The sequence below is a fragment of the Nerophis ophidion genome, linkage group LG22 (assembly GCF_033978795.1).
Source record: "Nerophis ophidion isolate RoL-2023_Sa linkage group LG22, RoL_Noph_v1.0, whole genome shotgun sequence".
Classification (NCBI taxonomy): domain Eukaryota; kingdom Metazoa; phylum Chordata; class Actinopteri; order Syngnathiformes; family Syngnathidae; genus Nerophis; species Nerophis ophidion.
The window spans coordinates 26,579,401-26,598,935 of NC_084632.1; the positions used below are offsets into that span (position 1 = coordinate 26,579,401).

At 39.6% G+C, this 19,535-nt stretch overlaps 1 protein-coding gene across 21 annotated transcripts in view; it reads right to left on the reverse strand.

The window, feature by feature from the left end:
• Nucleotides 1–19,535, reverse strand: part of lrrc7 (leucine rich repeat containing 7) — a 334,407-nt gene that overhangs the window by 83,077 nt on the left and 231,795 nt on the right. For 18 of the 21 annotated variants that reach the window (XR_009803708.1, XR_009803707.1, XR_009803709.1 and 15 more), the window contains 5 exons: nt 15,877–15,940; nt 15,426–15,500; nt 15,182–15,326; nt 13,774–13,846; nt 13,597–13,614 (listed from right to left, as the gene is read on the reverse strand). Coding sequence is in view for 17 of the 21 variants with exons in the window: in XM_061883598.1 (XP_061739582.1) it covers nt 13,597–13,614; nt 13,774–13,846; nt 15,182–15,326; nt 15,426–15,500; nt 15,877–15,940 (375 nt within the window). In the remaining 4 variants the exon portion in view is untranslated. The remainder of the gene's footprint in view (nt 1–13,596; nt 13,615–13,773; nt 13,847–15,181; nt 15,327–15,425; nt 15,501–15,876; nt 15,941–19,535) is intronic. The other 3 variants (XM_061883597.1, XM_061883612.1, XM_061883596.1) reach the window with 1 other exon arrangement.

Consider the following 19,535-nt stretch of genomic DNA (forward strand, 5'->3'; position numbering starts at 1 on the left):
GCTTCCGTCTGCTCAAACTTCTCACTCTTTCTTCGTGCTGGCTTTTATAAGCAGCAGTATATTTACCTTCAAATGTATTAGTTGTCTTCGTTGTCTGTTACCAAGTCTGCCATGATTACAACACACTTGTGTTTAAATCCGGAAGTAGGAAAACACATGTTGTCAGAAGTCGGATGTGTGCCGCTATGGAAACAAAAATCAATCCGCTAAAGAAATCAGTCCCGAAAATTATTAAAATGATCAAAATACAGTAAATATTGTATATAGTACATATTGTTATAAAAATGTTTGTTACAACATTATATATAAACTTGCAGTACGCAAAACATAGCATTTTGAAGTTGTTTTACAGGACTTTGAAGGCAACAACGGTGACTCCTATAAGCCACATTTTCAAGCGTTTTTTTAATCATCATTAAAATCGTAAAAAAAAAAATAAAAAAAAAATAAAGACGTGTTCTTGTCCTTCATAATGATTGTGAACAATCGGCCAAAAAAAGTGCAGTTCCCCTTTTAGAGTGACAATGCTAACAACACAGCGGATCATTTTGACACTACTGTATCTTCACCCCCTCCAATGGGCTCACCACCCATAGCAGGGGCCACAGAGGTCGGATGTGTGAGCTGGGCGGCAGCCGAAGGCAGGGCACTTGGCGGTCCGATCCTCGGCTACAGAATTTAGCTCTTGGGACGTGGAACGTCACCTCACTGGGGGGAAGGAGCCTGAGCTAGTGCGCGAAGTAGAGAAATTCTGGCTGGATGTAGTCGGACTCACTTCAACGTACAGCAAGGGCTCTGGAACCACTTCTCTCGAGAGGGACTGGACTCTCTTCCACTCTGGCGTGGCCGGCAGTGAGAGAAGACGGGCTGGGGTGGCAATTCTTGTTGCCCCCCGGCTCAAAGCCTGCACGTTGGAGTTCAAACCAGTGGACGAAAGGGTAGCCTCCCTCCGCTTCGGGTGGGGGGGACGGGTCCTAACTGTTGTTTGTGCTTACGCACCAAACAACGGTTCAGAGTACCCACCCTTTTTGGGTACACTCGAAGGAGTACTGGAGAGTGCTCCCGCGGGTGATTCCCTTGCCTTACTGGGAGACTTCAACGCTCATGTTGGCAACGACAGTGAAACCTGGAGAGGCGTGATTGGGAAGAATGGCCGCCCGGATCTGAACCCGAGTGGTGTTTTGTTATTGGACTTTTGTGCTCGTCCCAGTTTGTCCATAACAAACATCATGTTCAAACATAAGGGTGTCCATATGTGCACTTGGCACCAGGACACCCTAGGCCGCAGTTCCATGATTGACTTTGTAGTTGTGTCATCGGATTTGCGGCCTCATGTTTTGGACACTCGGGTGAAGAGAGGGGCGGAGCTTTCTACCGATCACCACCTGGTGGTAAGTTGGCTGCAATGGTGGGGGAGGATGCCGGACAGACCTGGCAGGCCCAAACGCATTGTGAGATTCTGCTGGGAACGTTTGGCAGAGTCTCCTGTGAGAGAGAGTTTCAATTCCCACCTCCGGAAGAACTTTGAACATGTTACGAGGGAGGTGCTAAACATTGACCATGTTCCGCACCTCTATTGTCGAGGCGGCCGATTTGAGCTGTGGCCGCAAGGTAGTTGGTGCCTGTTGTGGCGGTAACCCTAGAACCCGTTGGTGGACACCAGCGGTGAGGGATGCCGTCAAGCTGAAGAAGGAGTCCTATCGGATTCTTTTGGCTCATAGGACTCCGGAGGCAGTGGACAGGTACCGACGGGCCAAGCGGTGTGCAGCTTCAGCGGTCGCGGAGGCAAAAACTCGGACATGGGAGGAGTTCTGGGAAGCCATGGAAAACGACTTCCGGACGGCTTCGAAGCGATTCTGGACCAGCATAGCTCGGTTGGTAGAGTGGCTGTGCCAGCAACTTAAGGGTTGCAGGTTCGATGCCCGCTTCCGCCATCCTAGTCACTGCCGTTGTGTCCTTGGGCAAGACACTTTACCCACCTGCTCCCGGTGCCACCCACACTGGTTTAGATGTAACTTAGATATTGGGTTTCACTATGCAAAGCGCTTTGAGTCACTAGAGAAAAGTGCTATATAAATATAATTCACTTCACATTCACTTCACCCGCCGACTTTAGGAAGGGGAAGTTGTGTACTGTCAACACTGTGTACGGTGCGGATGGTGTTCTGCTGACCTCAACTGCGGATGTTGTGGATAGGTGGAAGGAATACTTCGAAGACCTCCTCAATCCCACCAACACGTCTTCCTATGAAGAAGCAGTGCCTGGGGACTCTGTGGTGGGCTCTCCTATTTCTGGGGCTGAGGTTGCCGAGGTGGTTAAAAAGCTCCTCGGTGGCAAAGCCTCAGGGGTGGATGAGTCCCGCCCGGAGATCCTTAAGGCTCTGGATGCTGTGGGGCTGTCTTGGTTGACAAGACTCTGCAGCATCGCGTGGACATCGGGGGTGGTACCTCTGGATTGGCAGACCGGGTTGGTGGTCCCTCTCTTTAAGAAGGGGGACCGGAGGGTGTGTTTCAACTATCGTGGGATCAAACTCCTCAGCCTTCCCGGTGAGGTTTATTCAGGTGTACTGGAGAGGAGGCTACGCCGGATAGTCGAACCTCGGATTCAGGAGGAACAGTGTGGGTTTCGTCCTGGTCGTGGAACTGTGGACCAGCTCTATACTCTCGGCAGGGTTCTTGAGGGTGCATGGGAGTTTTCCCAACCAGTCTACATGTGCTTTGTGGACTTGGAGAAGGCATTCGACCGTGTCCCTTGGAAAGTCAATTGTGGGGAGTGCTCAGAGAGTATGGGGTATCGGACTGTCTTATTGTGGCGGTCCGCTACCTGTACGATCAGTGTCAGAGCTTGGTCCTCATTGCCGGCAGTAAGTCGGACACGTTTCCAGTGAGGGTTGGACTCCGCCAAGGCTGCCCTTTGTAACCGATTCTGTTCATAACTTTTATGGACAGAATTTCTAGGCGAGGGGTTTCGGTTTGGTGGCCGTGGGATCAGGTCTCTGCTTTTTGCAGATGATGTGGTCCTGATGGCTTTATCTGGCCGGGATATTCAGCTCTCACTGGATCGGTTTGCAGCCGAGTGTGAAGCGACCGGAATGAGAATCAGCCCCTCCAAGTCCGAGTCCATGGTTCTCTCCCGGAAAAGGGTGGAGTGCCATCTGCGGGTTGGGGAGGAGACCCTGCCCCAAGTGGAGGACTTCAACTTGGAGTCTTGTCCACGAGTGGGGGAAGAGTGGATCGTGAGATCGACAGGCGGATCGGTGCGGCGTCTTCAGTAATGCGGACGTTGTACCGATCCGTTGTGGTGAAGAAGGAGCTGAGCCGGAAGGCAATGCTCTCAATTTACCGGTCGATCTACGTTCCCATCCTCACCCTTGGTCATGAGCTTTGGGTCATGACCGAAAGGATAAGATCACGGGCAAAAGCGGCCGAAATGAGTTTCCTCCACCGGGTGGTGGGGCTCTCCCTTAGAGATAGGGTTGAGAAACTCTTTCATCCGGGAGGAACTCAAAGTAAAGCCGCTGCTCCTCCAAATCGAGAGGAGCCAGATGAGGTGTTTCGGGCATCTGGTCAGGATCCCACCCAAACGCCTCCCTAGGGAGGTGTTTGGGGCACATCCAACCGGTAGAAGGCCACGGAGAAGACCCAGGACACGTTGGGAAGACTATGTCACCCGGCTGGCCTGAGAACGCCTTGGGATCCCCCGGGAGGAGCTAGACGAAGTGGCTGGGGAGAGGGAAGTCTGGGCTTCCCTGCTTAGGCTGCTGCCCCTGCGACCCGACCTCGGATAAGCGGAAGAAGATGAATGAATGGATGGATGTATCTTCACCGCGACAATCAGATTGACCCACTTTTGATGGAACAACTTTTGGATAGACTTCATCTTAAACGTTTGCCTCATCAGTAACAGACCTACACCTTAGTGAGACTTTGACACGAGCAATGACAAACCAAACAACAGCAGGACGTACTGCAGCCATTCAGTCTATAAACAGCTGCTTTGACCTGAGTGATGCGGAATGACAACGCAGACAAGCAATGCCAACAACAAAGTGATCGTAGCTGCGGATGTCAAGTTGGCCAACGCCCGTGGTTTCAGCACATAGAAGCCCAGTTTTAACTTAGATTGTTTTCCCAGGATGTGACAAAGTATTTCATGTTGTGGCCGTGTTTTAATGGCTTGGAGGATCCTCCGCGCTATTGGTGAGACACAATGCTACCATATTTACACCAAAAAGGTGTAAAGGTGATTATATGGGTGTTATTTCATGTTTAGATGGTTTTATTCATGTTGAAAATATATATTTAAAAGGTCGAAAACAGTTTGTTATGCACTAACTAAGAAAATATTTGATTTATTAATAATAATCCTACTTTGCGAACATTCATTTATCAAGCCTGGAACCAATTGGCCGTGATAAACAAGGGACAAATCTACGTCAATGTATGCTAGTTCAACTATCTGAACAAATGAAAATAAAAATGTTTTGTCATAGATGAAAAACCAAAACAATGTAATATGTAAATAGAAAACTAAAAAATTTTTTATTTTATTTTTAGAATGTGGCAAGGGCCAATAAAAAAATAAATCCAACTTCGGGGTCCAAATGAGCACCACTACTTTAGGGCTTTGTTTCATGTTGTTTCAGGAACGGAAATATTGGACCACATTGAATATGCAGTACGTTTTTGAATTAATGATGCTTCTGCCCTTCCAGAGTCATGTATGCATTACAATACAATCTAATGTGTTCCTCCCCCCTTCATTACACCATGTTTAGACATGTTTCTAACCATATTCATAGTAACATAATGGCAGAGCCTTTTGACCTCCTTGTGTACAATAGCTGGCTAGCAGAAGACTAATGCTAATGAGACAACAATTTACCGTCATTGTTACATTGCAAAAGTCGGCCTTTGTTGTTGTCACCAGCTTGGACCATATGGGCCAACATACGGTTGAAGGAATTGGAGAGAGAAGAGGATGGGAGTTTGTTATCCTTTATTTAGATGTCTTAGCAGCCCAGCACAAGAATCCTTAAAGCAGTGCCAGGTGTCATATTGAAGCAGGCAAGCCATGCAATCTTTTTTTGTCTCGTTGTAAAAGGTGCTACAGTATCTCATTAAAAATCCATCCATTTACTACCACGGGGGTGCTGCATTCGGGCAGAAGGTTGAGTCTCTTCAAAAACTGATATTTATTTGCTCTTGTATATACACTATATTGCCAAAAGTATTTGGCCACCTGCCTTGACTCACATATGAACTTGAAGTGCCATCCCATCCACCTTTTGCAGCTATTACAGCTTCAACTCTTCTGGGAAAGCTGTCAAAAAGGTTGCGTAGTGTGTTTATAGGAATGTTCGACCATTTTTCCAAAAGCGCATTGTTGAGGAAACTGCATTTCATTTTTAATATACTTCTGCTACATGAGTAAATGTTTGCTTGATGAAGCTGATATTTAATTAAACAGAAATAAATTGTCTGCTACCATGATGAATGTTCTGGTTGTCTTTGAAAATGTTCTATGTTTATCACTATATTAAGTCATTATGCTAATGTTAAAAAAAATGCTTTACTATGCTTGCACAGTAAAACATTGACACGGGGCGTGTGAGATGCAACATTTCCTATTATTCTCTTCATCAATCTTAATACAAAGTTTGGGAATCAACCTTGAAAATGTACTTCCAAAAGGAAAGTTACTGTATCTGGAAACCTCAGGCACAAAAAGTGGGGTTCTATCCATAGCTGTATAAATCCGCAATAAGCCTATAATGCTTTATAATGCTACGATATTAAAAAATATTATTAAAAAAAACGATACAAAAGTGCAAAATGAATGGCTCACTAAAGGTATAATGAAGTCAATCAATAATAAAAATAAGCTCTAGAAATGCTGGATAAAAAGTCCCACTGATGAAAATAAGAATAGTACTCCAAATTTTAAAATAAATTTACTTGTGTAGTATGAACAAGTAAGCAAACTATTATACTAATTGTATTAAGGCTTCTTGTGACCATCAAAAGCAATATTTAAATTCAGTATTAAATAATCTGCTCAGCCAGTGTAAACAAATTCACTGTCCTTCCTGACATCAAAATCAAACAAAAGATATATTACGATCCCAATAATTTTGATATTGCCACCAGTTTTAATATTAACTTGCGGTCCATAGGTGAAACTCTTTCGAAAAACTTAATCCCACTAAAGGGAACAGCATACCAACATTACATCAAAAGTACCTATATAAACTAATTTTTCTTACACCTACATCAGAAGTTATAAAAAAAATAATATGAACCTGAAGAGTCCCCATACTTCCGGTGTTTATAGTTGTCAAATTGAAATTGCAGATCCGTTTGTCTATTGTATGAATCTCTCTCGGCTTCTTGGAGTGGTACTTAAAATTATATATAAATCATATATCATTCTATATATCGATTTTACCAACATTCTCAGAAGTACTTGAGAGTGTTGGATACAATAGACGTAGCGGCTACTTGGACAAACTAAATAAACTCATCCCATCCCAATATGGCTTCTGGAAGAACAATACTAGTTGAGTGGCAATCCTTGATCTCATTGAAAAAAATCAATGACAGTGTTGATAATGGTGAATGTGGAATGTGTGTTTTCCTAGTTATCTAAACCATAGATTTTGAAATGTTATTGGAATAAATTGCATTATTACCAATCAATCAATCAATCAAAGTTTATTTATACAGCCCTTAATCACAAGTGTCTTAAAGGGCTGCACAAGCCACAAAGACATCCAAGTACGCAATTATGGCCATCATGCAATTATGGTGTCAGAGGAATCATTTGGTTCAGAACTTATTTATTTGATAGGGTGCAATATGTGTAAATAAATAACAGCAACATTATAACATGTGGAGTGACACAAGGCTCTATATTGGGACAACTTATTTTTGTATTATACATTAAAGACTTTGTGAACTGATCAATTATTTTTGTGCCGATGACACCAATTTATTTTTATCACAACCTGTCACATTCATAAAGCTTTCAAACTTGTCAATAGTGAAATTGTCAAAGTAGATAATTAGTTAAAATTAGGGTTCTACGGTAAGGAGTCATATTCAATACCACACCGCCTCTGAAAAGTACCGGTCCGCCACCGGTCCGCCACCGGTCCGCCACCGGTCCGCCACCGGTCCGCCACCTCCCCGCAACCCTGTCGTCGCGTCATTGCTAGTTTACGAGCAGACGAACATGTTCCACAGTGCACAATCACGGAATACTTACACAGTGTGTAGACAGAAAAGGGAGAACAAACGCATTTTGGCTTAATAACTAACGATAAAGGTGAAGTTATAGAACAGATGCATTTTGGCTTGAAAATAACACTGAAACACCCTCAGGAAGAGGTGCCTTAAGACATGGTTAGCTAGCTAGCAGCTAAAGTCCACCCCCAGTCGGCAGTGTTTTAGCTAGTTCTAAATCACTAAATCACTCCATGCCGATAAATAAAGTGAGTTTCTCACAAGTATTATCCCTGCAGGACGAGGAATAGCTAAACATGCTTCACTACACACTGTAGCTCATTGGCATCAAAATTTAAACAAATGCCCTTTGTGGATCTACACCTAACATTCACTGCAATGATACCAAGTACAGTAGCATATCTAGTCGATACTACTATGATTATGTCAATATTTTTTTGCAACACAACATCTTCTTTCATTTTTAAAACATGTATATTATGTTTATAAACTCAGGAAATATGTCCGTGGACACATGAGGACTTTGCATATGACCAATGTATGATCCTGTAACAACTTGGTATCGGATTGAAACCCACATTTGTGGTATCATCCAAAACTAATGTAAAGTATCAAACAACTGAAGAATAAGGGATTATTACATTTTAACAGAAGTGTAGATAAAACATTTTAAAAAGAGAAAGTAAGCAGTAAATGTACAGGTAGTTTCATTCGTTTTCTATCACTTGTCCTTAATAATTTTGACAAAATAACACAATGGAAAACGACACAATATGTTACTGCATATGTCAGCAGCTAAATTACTAATAAAAGACAAGTTGTCTTGTATGTTCGCTATTTGATTTAAGGGCAAACTTACAATAACAAACATATGTTTAATGTACCCTAAAATCTGTTGTAAATATTAAGCCATTTTTTTGTTGTCCCCCTTTATTTAGAAAAGTACTGAATAGTATCAAAATAATTTTGGTACCGGTACCAAAATTTTAGTATCGGGACACTACTTCAAATATAATAAAGTATCCTTAAATATGAAAAAACACATATTTTATGATATTTCGTTCAAACAGAAGGTGTTAAAATGTTGCTAAGATACTGATTGAAATAAAGGGTTTAGGAATTGAGAGAGTTGGACGCACTAAATTACACGTGACTTCTTCCCGCAAGTGAAAAAGAGTGGTGATCAACCAAGCACAGATGGCTGTTGTACGGCAAGCAGCGCACAAACTACATGAGTACAAAACAGGCGTACATTTTCCTGCAAAAAAAAATACGAGCAAAAAAATTAAATTATGCAATGGAATAGATCCCTATACTTTCTCAAAAAAAGATTTGTCGAATGGTGTCAAAGATTTTGTCGGTCGCGTTCCCAGACATATCGGACAATTGTGCTCCAGACGTCATTCTACAAGACAAAACAGATGAACACTTGAAAAAGCATGGATGTCTACAAAACTTATTTGTGTGTAGCTGCGTAAATGAAATTTGTATCAGGATTCTCCCTAATAAATATGCATAATTTTTGCTCTGGTAAGGTTGTGATTCATGAATTAACTTCGCATCTACTTATGCTTGTTGCTGTTGCACACGCCGTTTGTGAGTATTGTGTTTTTCCCTGTCTTTATTAAAATATAACTACAAACCCCGTTTCCGTATTAGTTGGGAAATTGTGTTAGATGTAAATATAAACGGAATACAATAATTTGCAAATCATTTTCAACCCATATTCAATTGAATGCAAAACAAAGACAAGACATATGATGTTCAAACTCATAAACTTTTTTTTTTTTTGCAAATAATAATTAACTTGCTAAAGTAGTTGGGAAAGGGCATGTTCATCACTGTGTTACATCACCTTTTCTTTTAAAAACACTCAAAAAACGTTTAGGAACTGAGGAAACTAATTGTTGAAGCTTTGAAATTGGAATTATTTCTCATTCTTGTTTTATGTAGAGCTTTAGTCGTTTAACAGTCCGGGGTCTCCGCTGTCGTATTTTATGCTTCACAATGCGCCATACATTTTCGATGGGAGACAGGTCTGGACTGCAGGCGGGCCAGTAAAGTACCCGCACTCTTTTACTACAAAACCACGCTGTTGAAACACATGGCTTGGCATTGTCTTGCTGAAATAAGCAGGGGTGTCCATGATAACGTTGCTTGGATGACAACATATGTTGCTCCAAAACCTGTATGGACTATTCAGCATTAATGGTGCCTTCACAGATGTGTAAGTTACCCATGCCTTGGGCACGAATGCATCCTCATACCATCACAGATGCTGGCTTTTGAACTTTGCGCCCATAACAATCCGGATGGTTATTTTCCTCTTTGTTCCGGAGGACCCCACATCCACAGTTTCCAAATATAATTGGAAATGTGGACTCGTCAGACCACAGAACACTTTTCCTCTTTCCATCAGTCCATCTTAGATGAGCTCGGGCCCAGCAAAGCCAGCGGCGTTCCTTGGTGTTGTTGATAAATGGGTTTTGCTTAGCATAGCAGAGTTTTAACTTGCACTTACAGATGTAACAACCAACTGTAGTTACTAACAGTGGATTAATGAAGTGTTCCTGAACCCATGTGGTGATATCCTTTACACACTGATATCGGTTTTTGATGGAGTACACCCTGAGGGATCAAAGGTCTGTAATATCATCGCTTACGTGTAGTAATTTCTCCAGATTCTCTGAACCCTTTTGATGATTTTACGGACTGTAGATGGTAAAATCCCTAAATTCCTTGCAATAGCTCGTTGAGAAATGTTGTTCTAAAACTGTTCGACAATTTGCTTACAAATTGGTGACCCTCGCCCCTTCCTTGTTTGTGAATTACTTAGCATTTCATGGAAGCTGCTTTTATACCCAATCATAGCACCCACCTGTTCCCAATTAGCCTGCACACCCGTGGGATGTTCCAAATAAGTGTTTGATGAGAATTCCTCAACTTTATCAGTATTCATTGCCACCTTTCCCAACTTGTTTGCCACGTCTTGCTGGCATCAAATTCTAAAGTTAATGATTATTTGCACAAAAAACATTTTTTATTAGTTTGAACATCAAATATGTTGTCTTTGTAGCATATACAACTGAATATGGGTTGAAAATGATTTGTAAATCATTGTATTCCGTTTATATTTACATCAAACAAAATTTCCTAACTCATATGGAAACAGGGTTTGTATAAATGTCAATGTTGTGTACAGTATGTGCTTTCTTTTATTTGGACTCGCCAATTTGGTGCTTTACAAAATACTTGTATTAAACATGTTTTTAAGAAATACATATACTATCGATGGAAAATAATGGACGTTAAAAGTATATCGAACAAACCTTTAACAAAGTGATCACTGCAAACTCATGCATTTTCCACTCTGCTCCGTTGGACTGGAGTGTGAACTTGATGCGTTTCTCTTTTTTTCCGCGATTTGAACAATTTGTACAGATGAAAACAACAGAAGCATTTGGCATTTTTTCTTAGAGATAGGCTAAATGGCGCACAGTACCCATTGAAAACAGAACTAGCTTAACCACCGCGCTTATTTAATGGGCGGGTCGTAACGTCAGTAACATCCCAGCAATACATACAAATCCTGTTTCCATATGAGTTGGGAAATTGTGTTAGGCTAGATCTTTATTGTCATTGCACGAGTACAATAACATTTAAATTTAAATGTAAATTTATATTTACATCTAACAAAGTTATATGTAAATGTAAAAGGAATACAATGATTTTCAAATCATTTTCAACCCATAATCAGATGAATATGCTACAAAGACAACATATTTGATGTTCAAACTGATAAACTTTTTTTTTTTTTTTGCAAATAATCATTAACTTTAGAATTTGATGCCAGAAACACGTGACACAGAAGTTGGGAAAGGTTTAAATAAATAATGATAAAGTTGAGGAATGCTCATCAAACACATATTTGGAACATCACACAGGTGTGCAGTCCAATAGGGAACAGGTGGGTGCCATGATTGGGTATAAAAACAGCTTCCCAAAAAATGCTCAGAGGTACACCCCTTTATCCACAACTGCGTGAGCAAATAGTCAAACAGTTTAAGAACAACGTTTCTCAAAGTACAATTGCAAGAAATTTAGGGATTTCAACATATACGGTCCATAATATCATCAAAAGGTTCAGAGAATCTGCAGAAACGACTCGGTTCAGGTATCCTTAATGGAGAATCAGTCCTGTATCACTTGAAACACATATAAGATAGGGGTGCTAAAAAAAATCAATTCACATCCACGTAACCATTCCTTTTAATTAGAGTTTAAACCAATTCACACATTTCAAGATTACATTTTTTAAAACTATTTGTTAAGTTTTTAAGAATCAATTTTTAAAGGAGACTTATGATGAACTTTGTCTTTTCTGAGTCATAACAATGTTGGCTACTCATCTTAAACAATACTAAAGCATCAAACAATAAGGTCTGTGCATTTTGGCATGAGCTGGCATCCAGTTTTGGATGAGTTTTGCAACCTGGCAACATTGTGATGTCACAACATACTTTTTTGGACATTAACTCAAGCTCTCAGCCAGACGAGGAGTAGCTTGCCTCAGGCTATGAGGAAACATAAAAATAAAAATAGGAATAAGCGGTAAAAAATGGATAAAGTATTATTTTATGTAATCTTGGCATGCGCATAATAACACGGACATGCAACATGCAGTTACAAAAATGTTGCCAAAAAACAGCTGTTTTTTATGCAATCTCTGAATCGATCGGAGAGTGGGCAGGTTTACCACCTAATTGTGTGACTGGGTGAACCTATATAATGTTTATGAAGTTTATTTTCAACCGTGTCTGGAAAAGAAATGCGCTGACGACTTCAAGATATATATTTAAGCAGTTTACATTTTCAATAAAATATATTTTGATACTTTTTGGGAGGGTGGGATGTGGTTTCATTTTGCCATCTGGAAATGACTTCAGAATCAAACATCTCTTAGACGGACTCAAAAAACGGGTTATAGAAGTGACTGAGGAGCGAAATTTGTGCAGAGTTTACACCAAAGAACATCCATGTACTATCTAGACCACAAGGAAGTGTTTCAATTAGGCTATTTTTGCGCTTACTTGCTGCGCATGTAGGTCAGCATCCAAGAATAGCTCTTGTGTTTTTGATTAGGTTATATTTCATGTTTTGTATCAAAAATGTTATTGAGTCAATTGGTTTGAATCAAAAAATGTAATCCCAATTGAATCATTACCCCAAGAATCAGAACCAAATAGTGAGTTAGTCAGATTTAAAATCCCTAGGTGTCAGAAAAGTTCCAGGACTGGTGATATGTGATGGACACCGCAAGTTCTTGCCGTTCACAGAATCAACCGACACATCTACAAAGAAATCCTGCAGTGTTTGCTTTCATTCAATGTGCGAAAACATGCGAGAATTGTGAGCATCCGACAGTTACGGGCCAAGCATCCTCCCTTTGTGTGAATTGTATTTATTTTTCCAAAGCTCAAGTTTGGAAGACGTGGCTATCAGGATGGCTGTGATGAGGATGAAGGCTGACAAAATGTAACTGGATTATTTTGAAGGGAAACACTTATAGTTTGGATTTCAGTGACTCCGGTCCTGGAACTTTACTGACACACTTCACACGTACACAGTCATGTAAATATGGATCTCAACACCTAAAAAGGAGTAGATTCATAAGGAAAAGAGAGATAATTAGCAAGAGAATATTTACAGGAATGCAAGGACTTTGAAGGAGTCACACTCCTTACTAAATGGAGTAATCAAGGGACATGTTAAAGTGCGTATGGTATCACCAGAGGGGACATAATGCATCTACAAGTTTATTTATAAAAGCTAAAGCCAGGGATTCGTTCAGAAAGATAGAATTGTTTTTCAGATCGTTCAGAAACAAAAGACTGGGAACAGTGAAAAAGCATATGCCTAATTGTATCAGTACAATATTTAAAAATGCCCAAAACAATATCAGTGCTGCATTGAGCTTCTGTGTTGTATTTGTTTTCTCCATTAAAGTATGTAATTATGCAAAAATGTATCAGATTTAAATTAAAATGTTTTAATTTCATTCTCACACATTGTTTTCCTAAACTGTGATGGTGAATAAAAATGCCAACATACTATTGACATTCTTTGACATATTTTATAATAGTATTACAATTTAGAATTGAAGGCCAAACAATGAACAAATAACATGGAAACATTTGTGCATTGAAACCAAAAATAAAGTTGAGTTTGCATGAACTCTTTAAGGTTAAAGATGTTTTCTCACAGCATATTTGTGTCTGTTACAAAGCTGAAAAGCTCTTTGTCTCTGAACGCACCCCTGCGGCCACAAACTCATGTGCTAATGTTACTCACCCTTGCTTGGGCTTCGCGCTAATGCCACAGCAACGCAGCAAGCAACACACAGAATCCCCCCAAATGATCAGCCAGCACAATGACACACAGGAAGAGTAATACACAAGGAAAGAACAACTCATATCTATGTCATTTTAATTAGCCTTAACTACTTGCATGTAAGTGGAGGGTTCTTACCTCCCGATTGTGCCTGGTAGTGAGGTCAGCTGGTTGTCATCTACCTTTAGTGTTGTCAGCTTCTTTAACATTCCTGGTAAACATTGAGAATATATACATAAACACACACAAACTAAATTTGTTGAGACCAAAAACATTTTTCGATTTTTTTATTTGCTGATTGTTAGTTTTGATGATTCATTAATAAATGTGAACGTATCAGTGTTAATTTTGTTGACTAAACATTTTCCTCAATTACATGTACCTATTTCCGCCCGACTAAAATTAGACGATAACGAGTCAAAACAAATGGACGTTGACGAAAACAATAAGAAAATTAATTGACAGTTTACTGTAGATGAAAATAATTGACAGGGACGAAATCCAATCATATTTAATTCTGTCTTTAGATGGGTGGGACAAGTTAGGAATCTATCCTATCACAGTAGCATGCAGAAGAGGGGCGGGGGTATATCACCGTGGGAATCAGAGCTACAAATACGAATTTTCACCGGGAAACAAGACAATATTGTAAGTATGTAAGGATAAACAGTAATAATGATGGCGACAATAGTATCACCCTTTTAAATTAAAATGATCTAAAAACTGATAACTGTACTTTTATAAACTCACAGGCCAAGGCGGACTCACTGGTGCCAACTTACTAGCTTAAATGCTAGCATGAAAACCAGACACATAAGTCTTTTCCCATTAAAAACAACTAATCCCAATCTAAACTTCTATAAACACATTACTGTCTGAGCAACTAAGCAATTCAGTTGCGCGCATTGAACCTACAGGCTGTGCTCGCTTAGTACGGAATTAAGATGATCGAGCTTTCCTCAAAGGAAAAGAGACGAGGTGTAATGTGTAATGTTTTCTATTCTCAATGAAACATGAAAGTTTTGGTGTTGCTTTCAATGCTAGCGTCATTTATTGAACAGGCGTCAACCTGGAGTCCACACATATCTCTTATGTGCGACCGCCATCTATCATTGCACGATGTACCACATAAAATTAGTTCAAGGTCAGTTAACACAACCAGAATTAACACGTACATTAGGCACACCAGGTTATAACGGGCACTGTCAACGTTTTAGGTAAAATTTAAGGATTTAAAATGCGCCACTTAGTCCGAAAAATACGGTACATCAATGTACATTGCCAATGTAAATTAGCATCCAGCTTGCACATTGATGGGGACCACATGATTGCTTTGTTGAAAATTACAGTTTGCTATAAATATGCATGTTTGCCCACCAAGTGTTTGAGCTGGTGCCGAGTTTTCAACCAGACGTGAGGTCATGAGCAACCAAAATATGGCATCTATTGATTTGACGAGAATCGGTATCCGGTACTACAGACTGAATTCTGTAGGTACCTATAAAATTACTATCTGTTACAAAGATGTGTGCATTTGAGGACCTACCTATAGAGTCAGGGAGGTGCTGAAGCATGTTGGAGGATAGCAAAAGATCCTCCAAGGCCTCACAGCCTGAAACATCTGTGTCCAAATTCTCAATACGATTCTTAGCTAGGTCTAAGTAGCGCAGCTGGCGAAGTTTCCCTAATGACTGCAGAGTAAGAGAAATAAGGGAGGCAGTAAATTGACAGATAAGATGTATAACTGCAAAGAAATCATTTTTGAGTGCGAGGTGTGAAGGTGTGATTACCCCCGGTATTGACTGTAGAGAGTTGTTATCCATCCACAGCTCCTTAAGGTTGTGGATCTGCTCTAACACCTCTGGCTGGTATGCAAATGGGACACAGAAGTCAGCAACATTTACTCCAGTGAGTCTGAGTCTGTAGAACGTATATTATCGAGCCAGACTCTTGCCGCCATGCAGACCACTTCCTGTCTGACCCTGATATAACATCCTGTCAGCTTCCATCCAGCATTCTCTCCCTCAGCTCCCTCAAAGCCCTGTGTCCCATTTCATGGTCCAGCTGAACGCTTGCCTCGCTCCTTAATGAGATGAGGTCACCAGAGGATTCATGATACGGCACAATGACTTTTGAAACGTGAAACCGCCAAGGAGGCTTCCCCTGAAATGGATTGTACTGACTTCTTCCTCTTAGCACATGGTGATACCGCGCTAACATAACAAAAACAAACATTCTCACCACTTCAGAGAATTCATTGCTTCCCAGATCCAACCTCTCCAACTGTGTCAGTCGATGGATGGACCTGAAATGGGACAATGCAAAACATTGATTATGACAACACACATAAATGTCTACAATAGGTACAAGGTTTCCAATGGTTGAATTCCAATACAGAATTATTAAGACAAATCTTGGCAATGACAGAAGTACACTGTACAATGTGTGTTTTAATGATGTGTATGTTATCCCAATCTGACACTTGGGATGGTGTGATTTGAGGATATTTGAGTTTAAAGATAATATACTTCCCGGACTATAAGCCACTCTGGTATATTAGCCCACTAAATTTTTGGGGAAAAAAAACAATTCATATATTAGCCGCACCGAACAATAAGCCGCAGATTTTAAAATGAGATATTTACGTAGAAAGATTTGGTAAATGTTTATTTGCATACCTTAATTGTTTCCAAATGGTGCCTGTAACGCGGCAGTAAAATGGATGATTAAACAAGACATAAACGTCATTGATGTCTTTATTCATCCTTTATAAGATAGATGAGATTTTCTCCTTTTTTGATTAGGTTCAAATTGTTTATCAGGATTTGTCTTCTTTGTACTTTGTAAACACTTAATCAGAACAGTTTCCTAATGTTTTATATTTTTGTACTGTGTGATTTATTTCCGTAATCTATTCCATTATTTAGTGATGTGCAAGAAAAATCCATACATTAGTCGCACCTATGTATAAGCCACAAGGTCAAAGCTTGGGAAAAAAGTGATGGCTTATAGTCCCGAAAATACGGAATGTGCCATTTTTTACATTTTGCTTAATAACTTGGGGTTAGCTTGTTACGTTACATATTTTCTGTTTCCTGCATTTTACTTTGTAACGGTTCCATTCCACTCAGAATAAAAACATAAATAAGGACTCCTATGAAATGCGCCAACAAATGAAGACCCTTCAAGAAGACAACAACATGCTGTGGAATATCATTGATGACATGGATCAGGATGAACGAATGAATGATATCATCGTGACAGGGCACCGAATTAAAACAAGATCCTATGCAAAAGCTGTGAATAATGGAGGTGAGCCCGATAAAATGGATATTGTTTCAGCAGAACAGCAAGTGGTCAGCTTTCTGCAATCAAAGGAAATTGAAATTGACAGTATTACCATCGAAACATGAATCCCACTGAACGGAAGAAACAACAACACCACTCCAGTCCTCCTTGAGAAACTCGTAAACTGAACATTTAAAATGGCATTGCTGAAACAGGGAAAAGAGCGGAAGGGAACAAATGTGTACATGAATGAGCATCTCACAAAATGTAATGCTGGAATCACCAAGAAAGCACGCGACTTGAGAAAGCATGGAAAAATCCAGGGAATATGGAGCGCCAACTGTAAAATATACATCAAGCTGAATGGAAGTCCAGAAGCAAGAGTACTTGTTGTCTATGACATCTCATCGTATGGAATAAAACTTACTTCAACAATTATTTATTTATTCATTTTTATTGTGATTACTTATGGACTATATTGTGAAGACATTGAGAACAGGAAGTGAACAAAAGTTTTAGCAACTGTTATGTAAAAGAAAAGGGGTAGGATTAAATAAGCTCTGCTTTTTCCTACTCCTTTTCGAACATGTTGAAAAGAAAAACTGGAAATTGCTTTTATGTTCGAAATAAACTCAAACTCAACTCAAGGACCTGGACAAATTTTAAAGTTTACACAGCTTCGACAACAACGATGATAATGAACTCTGACAGAAAACAAACACCTAAATTTAACATCAACACTGCTATGGTCCAAGGGACGACTGAACAAGAAGACCTAGAGTCAGAAGTGCATCCACCTACACTTATAGAGATTATTGAAACAACAGCAAAGATTGTTGAACAAAAAAATATGGAACCAAAAAACGTCTGTAACAAAAATCCCAAAAACCAGGATTTGGAGAATGATATAGATCCAGATACACTTTTTTTCTCCCACATCAATAATAATTGTTTTTGTTATACAGATGAACACTATAGTAGCAACATTAAACTTGATAACAAATTGTCAATTATTTATTTTAATAGCAGAAGCTTGTATGCAAATTACAACAACATTAAGAATTCTTTGGAAAACATCAATGAACCCTTCAAAGTGATCGTGGTCACAGAAATATGGATTGATGATAAAAAGGAATATATTTTGATCTGGTAGGATATGAACTAAACTACATCAACAGAACCGACAACAATGGAGGAGTAGCTGTGTACGTGATGAAGAACCTGAACTATAAAGTGGTAAAAAAAATATCATCTGCTATAGATAATATCTTAGAATGTATAACCAGTGAAAAGCAAAAACATATTCATCAGTTGTATATATAGATCACCTAAGTCAAGTATAGAAACATTTGAAGAATGGATCAAAGCGAATTACATGGACAATTGTAAAAAAATTATTTTTGTAGCGGTGACTTTAATAATGACTTATTGAACCCTAACAAGCAAACGTCTATTGATGACTTCATTGATACAATGTACAGCATCAGTTTGAATCCTAAAATCACAAAGCCAAGCAGAACCAAAGAACACTGTGCCACGCTTATTGATAATATTTTTTACCAATGATTTTGATAATAACATTACAAGTGGTCTACTTATAACAGACGTTAGTGATCATCTGCCAGTTTTCACAATATATGACGGAAACTACAAAAAGAACATGGAAGACAAAAGGAGATTTCGAAGACTTTGCACAGAGAAGAGGATGATTTTACCATTAATTGATTAACGTGAACCCCGACTTAAACAAATTGAAAAAATAATTTGGGTGTTACCATTTAGTGGTCAATTGTATGGAATATGTATCTACTAATAAAAGTATCAATCAATGCTTTCAGAATAGAGCTATAAAAGCAAAATTGGGACAATGTGTATGTAACAGAGGTAATTTATGATCTCAATTGTTTACTGTCTTTTTACTCTTCTTATTTTGATGTCATTTTATTTGAATGTTATTTTAGCTACTTTATTTTGCAATTTTTATTATTCTAAGTTGAGTACTGTGATTTCCTATATTTTTTTATGGTCATTGAACGTCAAATTCCAACCAGCAGGGAAATTAGATGGCCCACATGACCAGGGGACTAGTGGAGGGCCAAAAGACATGTCCCCAAAATATTCTGACAAAGCTGACCTTGAGTTTATCTACTCACAGTTCTGTCCTTCAACTGATGATGGCTCTAGGTGATATTTCAAAACACACAGAGAATTTCTGCGACAGATAATCTTTTCCCCATTGATGTGTTGACCCAGGATGCTGTAGAGCTACGTGCCATGTTGGATAGTGGTTCGAGGGCCTGTTCTTTGAGCTCTCGTGTGCTACCTCTCCTTGAGCAGGCTAATGTTTTATCTTCTGACTTGATATCTCCCACATCTGTTACCCTTATTGGATGTGGCGGATCAAAAACCAGACCTGTTGGTGTGTGTGAGCTTCAGATAACAATCTTTGACTGTCACATTTCTGTACCCACACTTATTGTGGACGGCCAATGTGATGACCTCATTCTTGGCAGCAATGTCATAAAACACCTCAGTCACGTGCTGAAACATTCTGGGAAATTCTGGGAGCAAGTGTTACTTTCAGACAAGACATCCGTGGAGGAGGAAAGTTT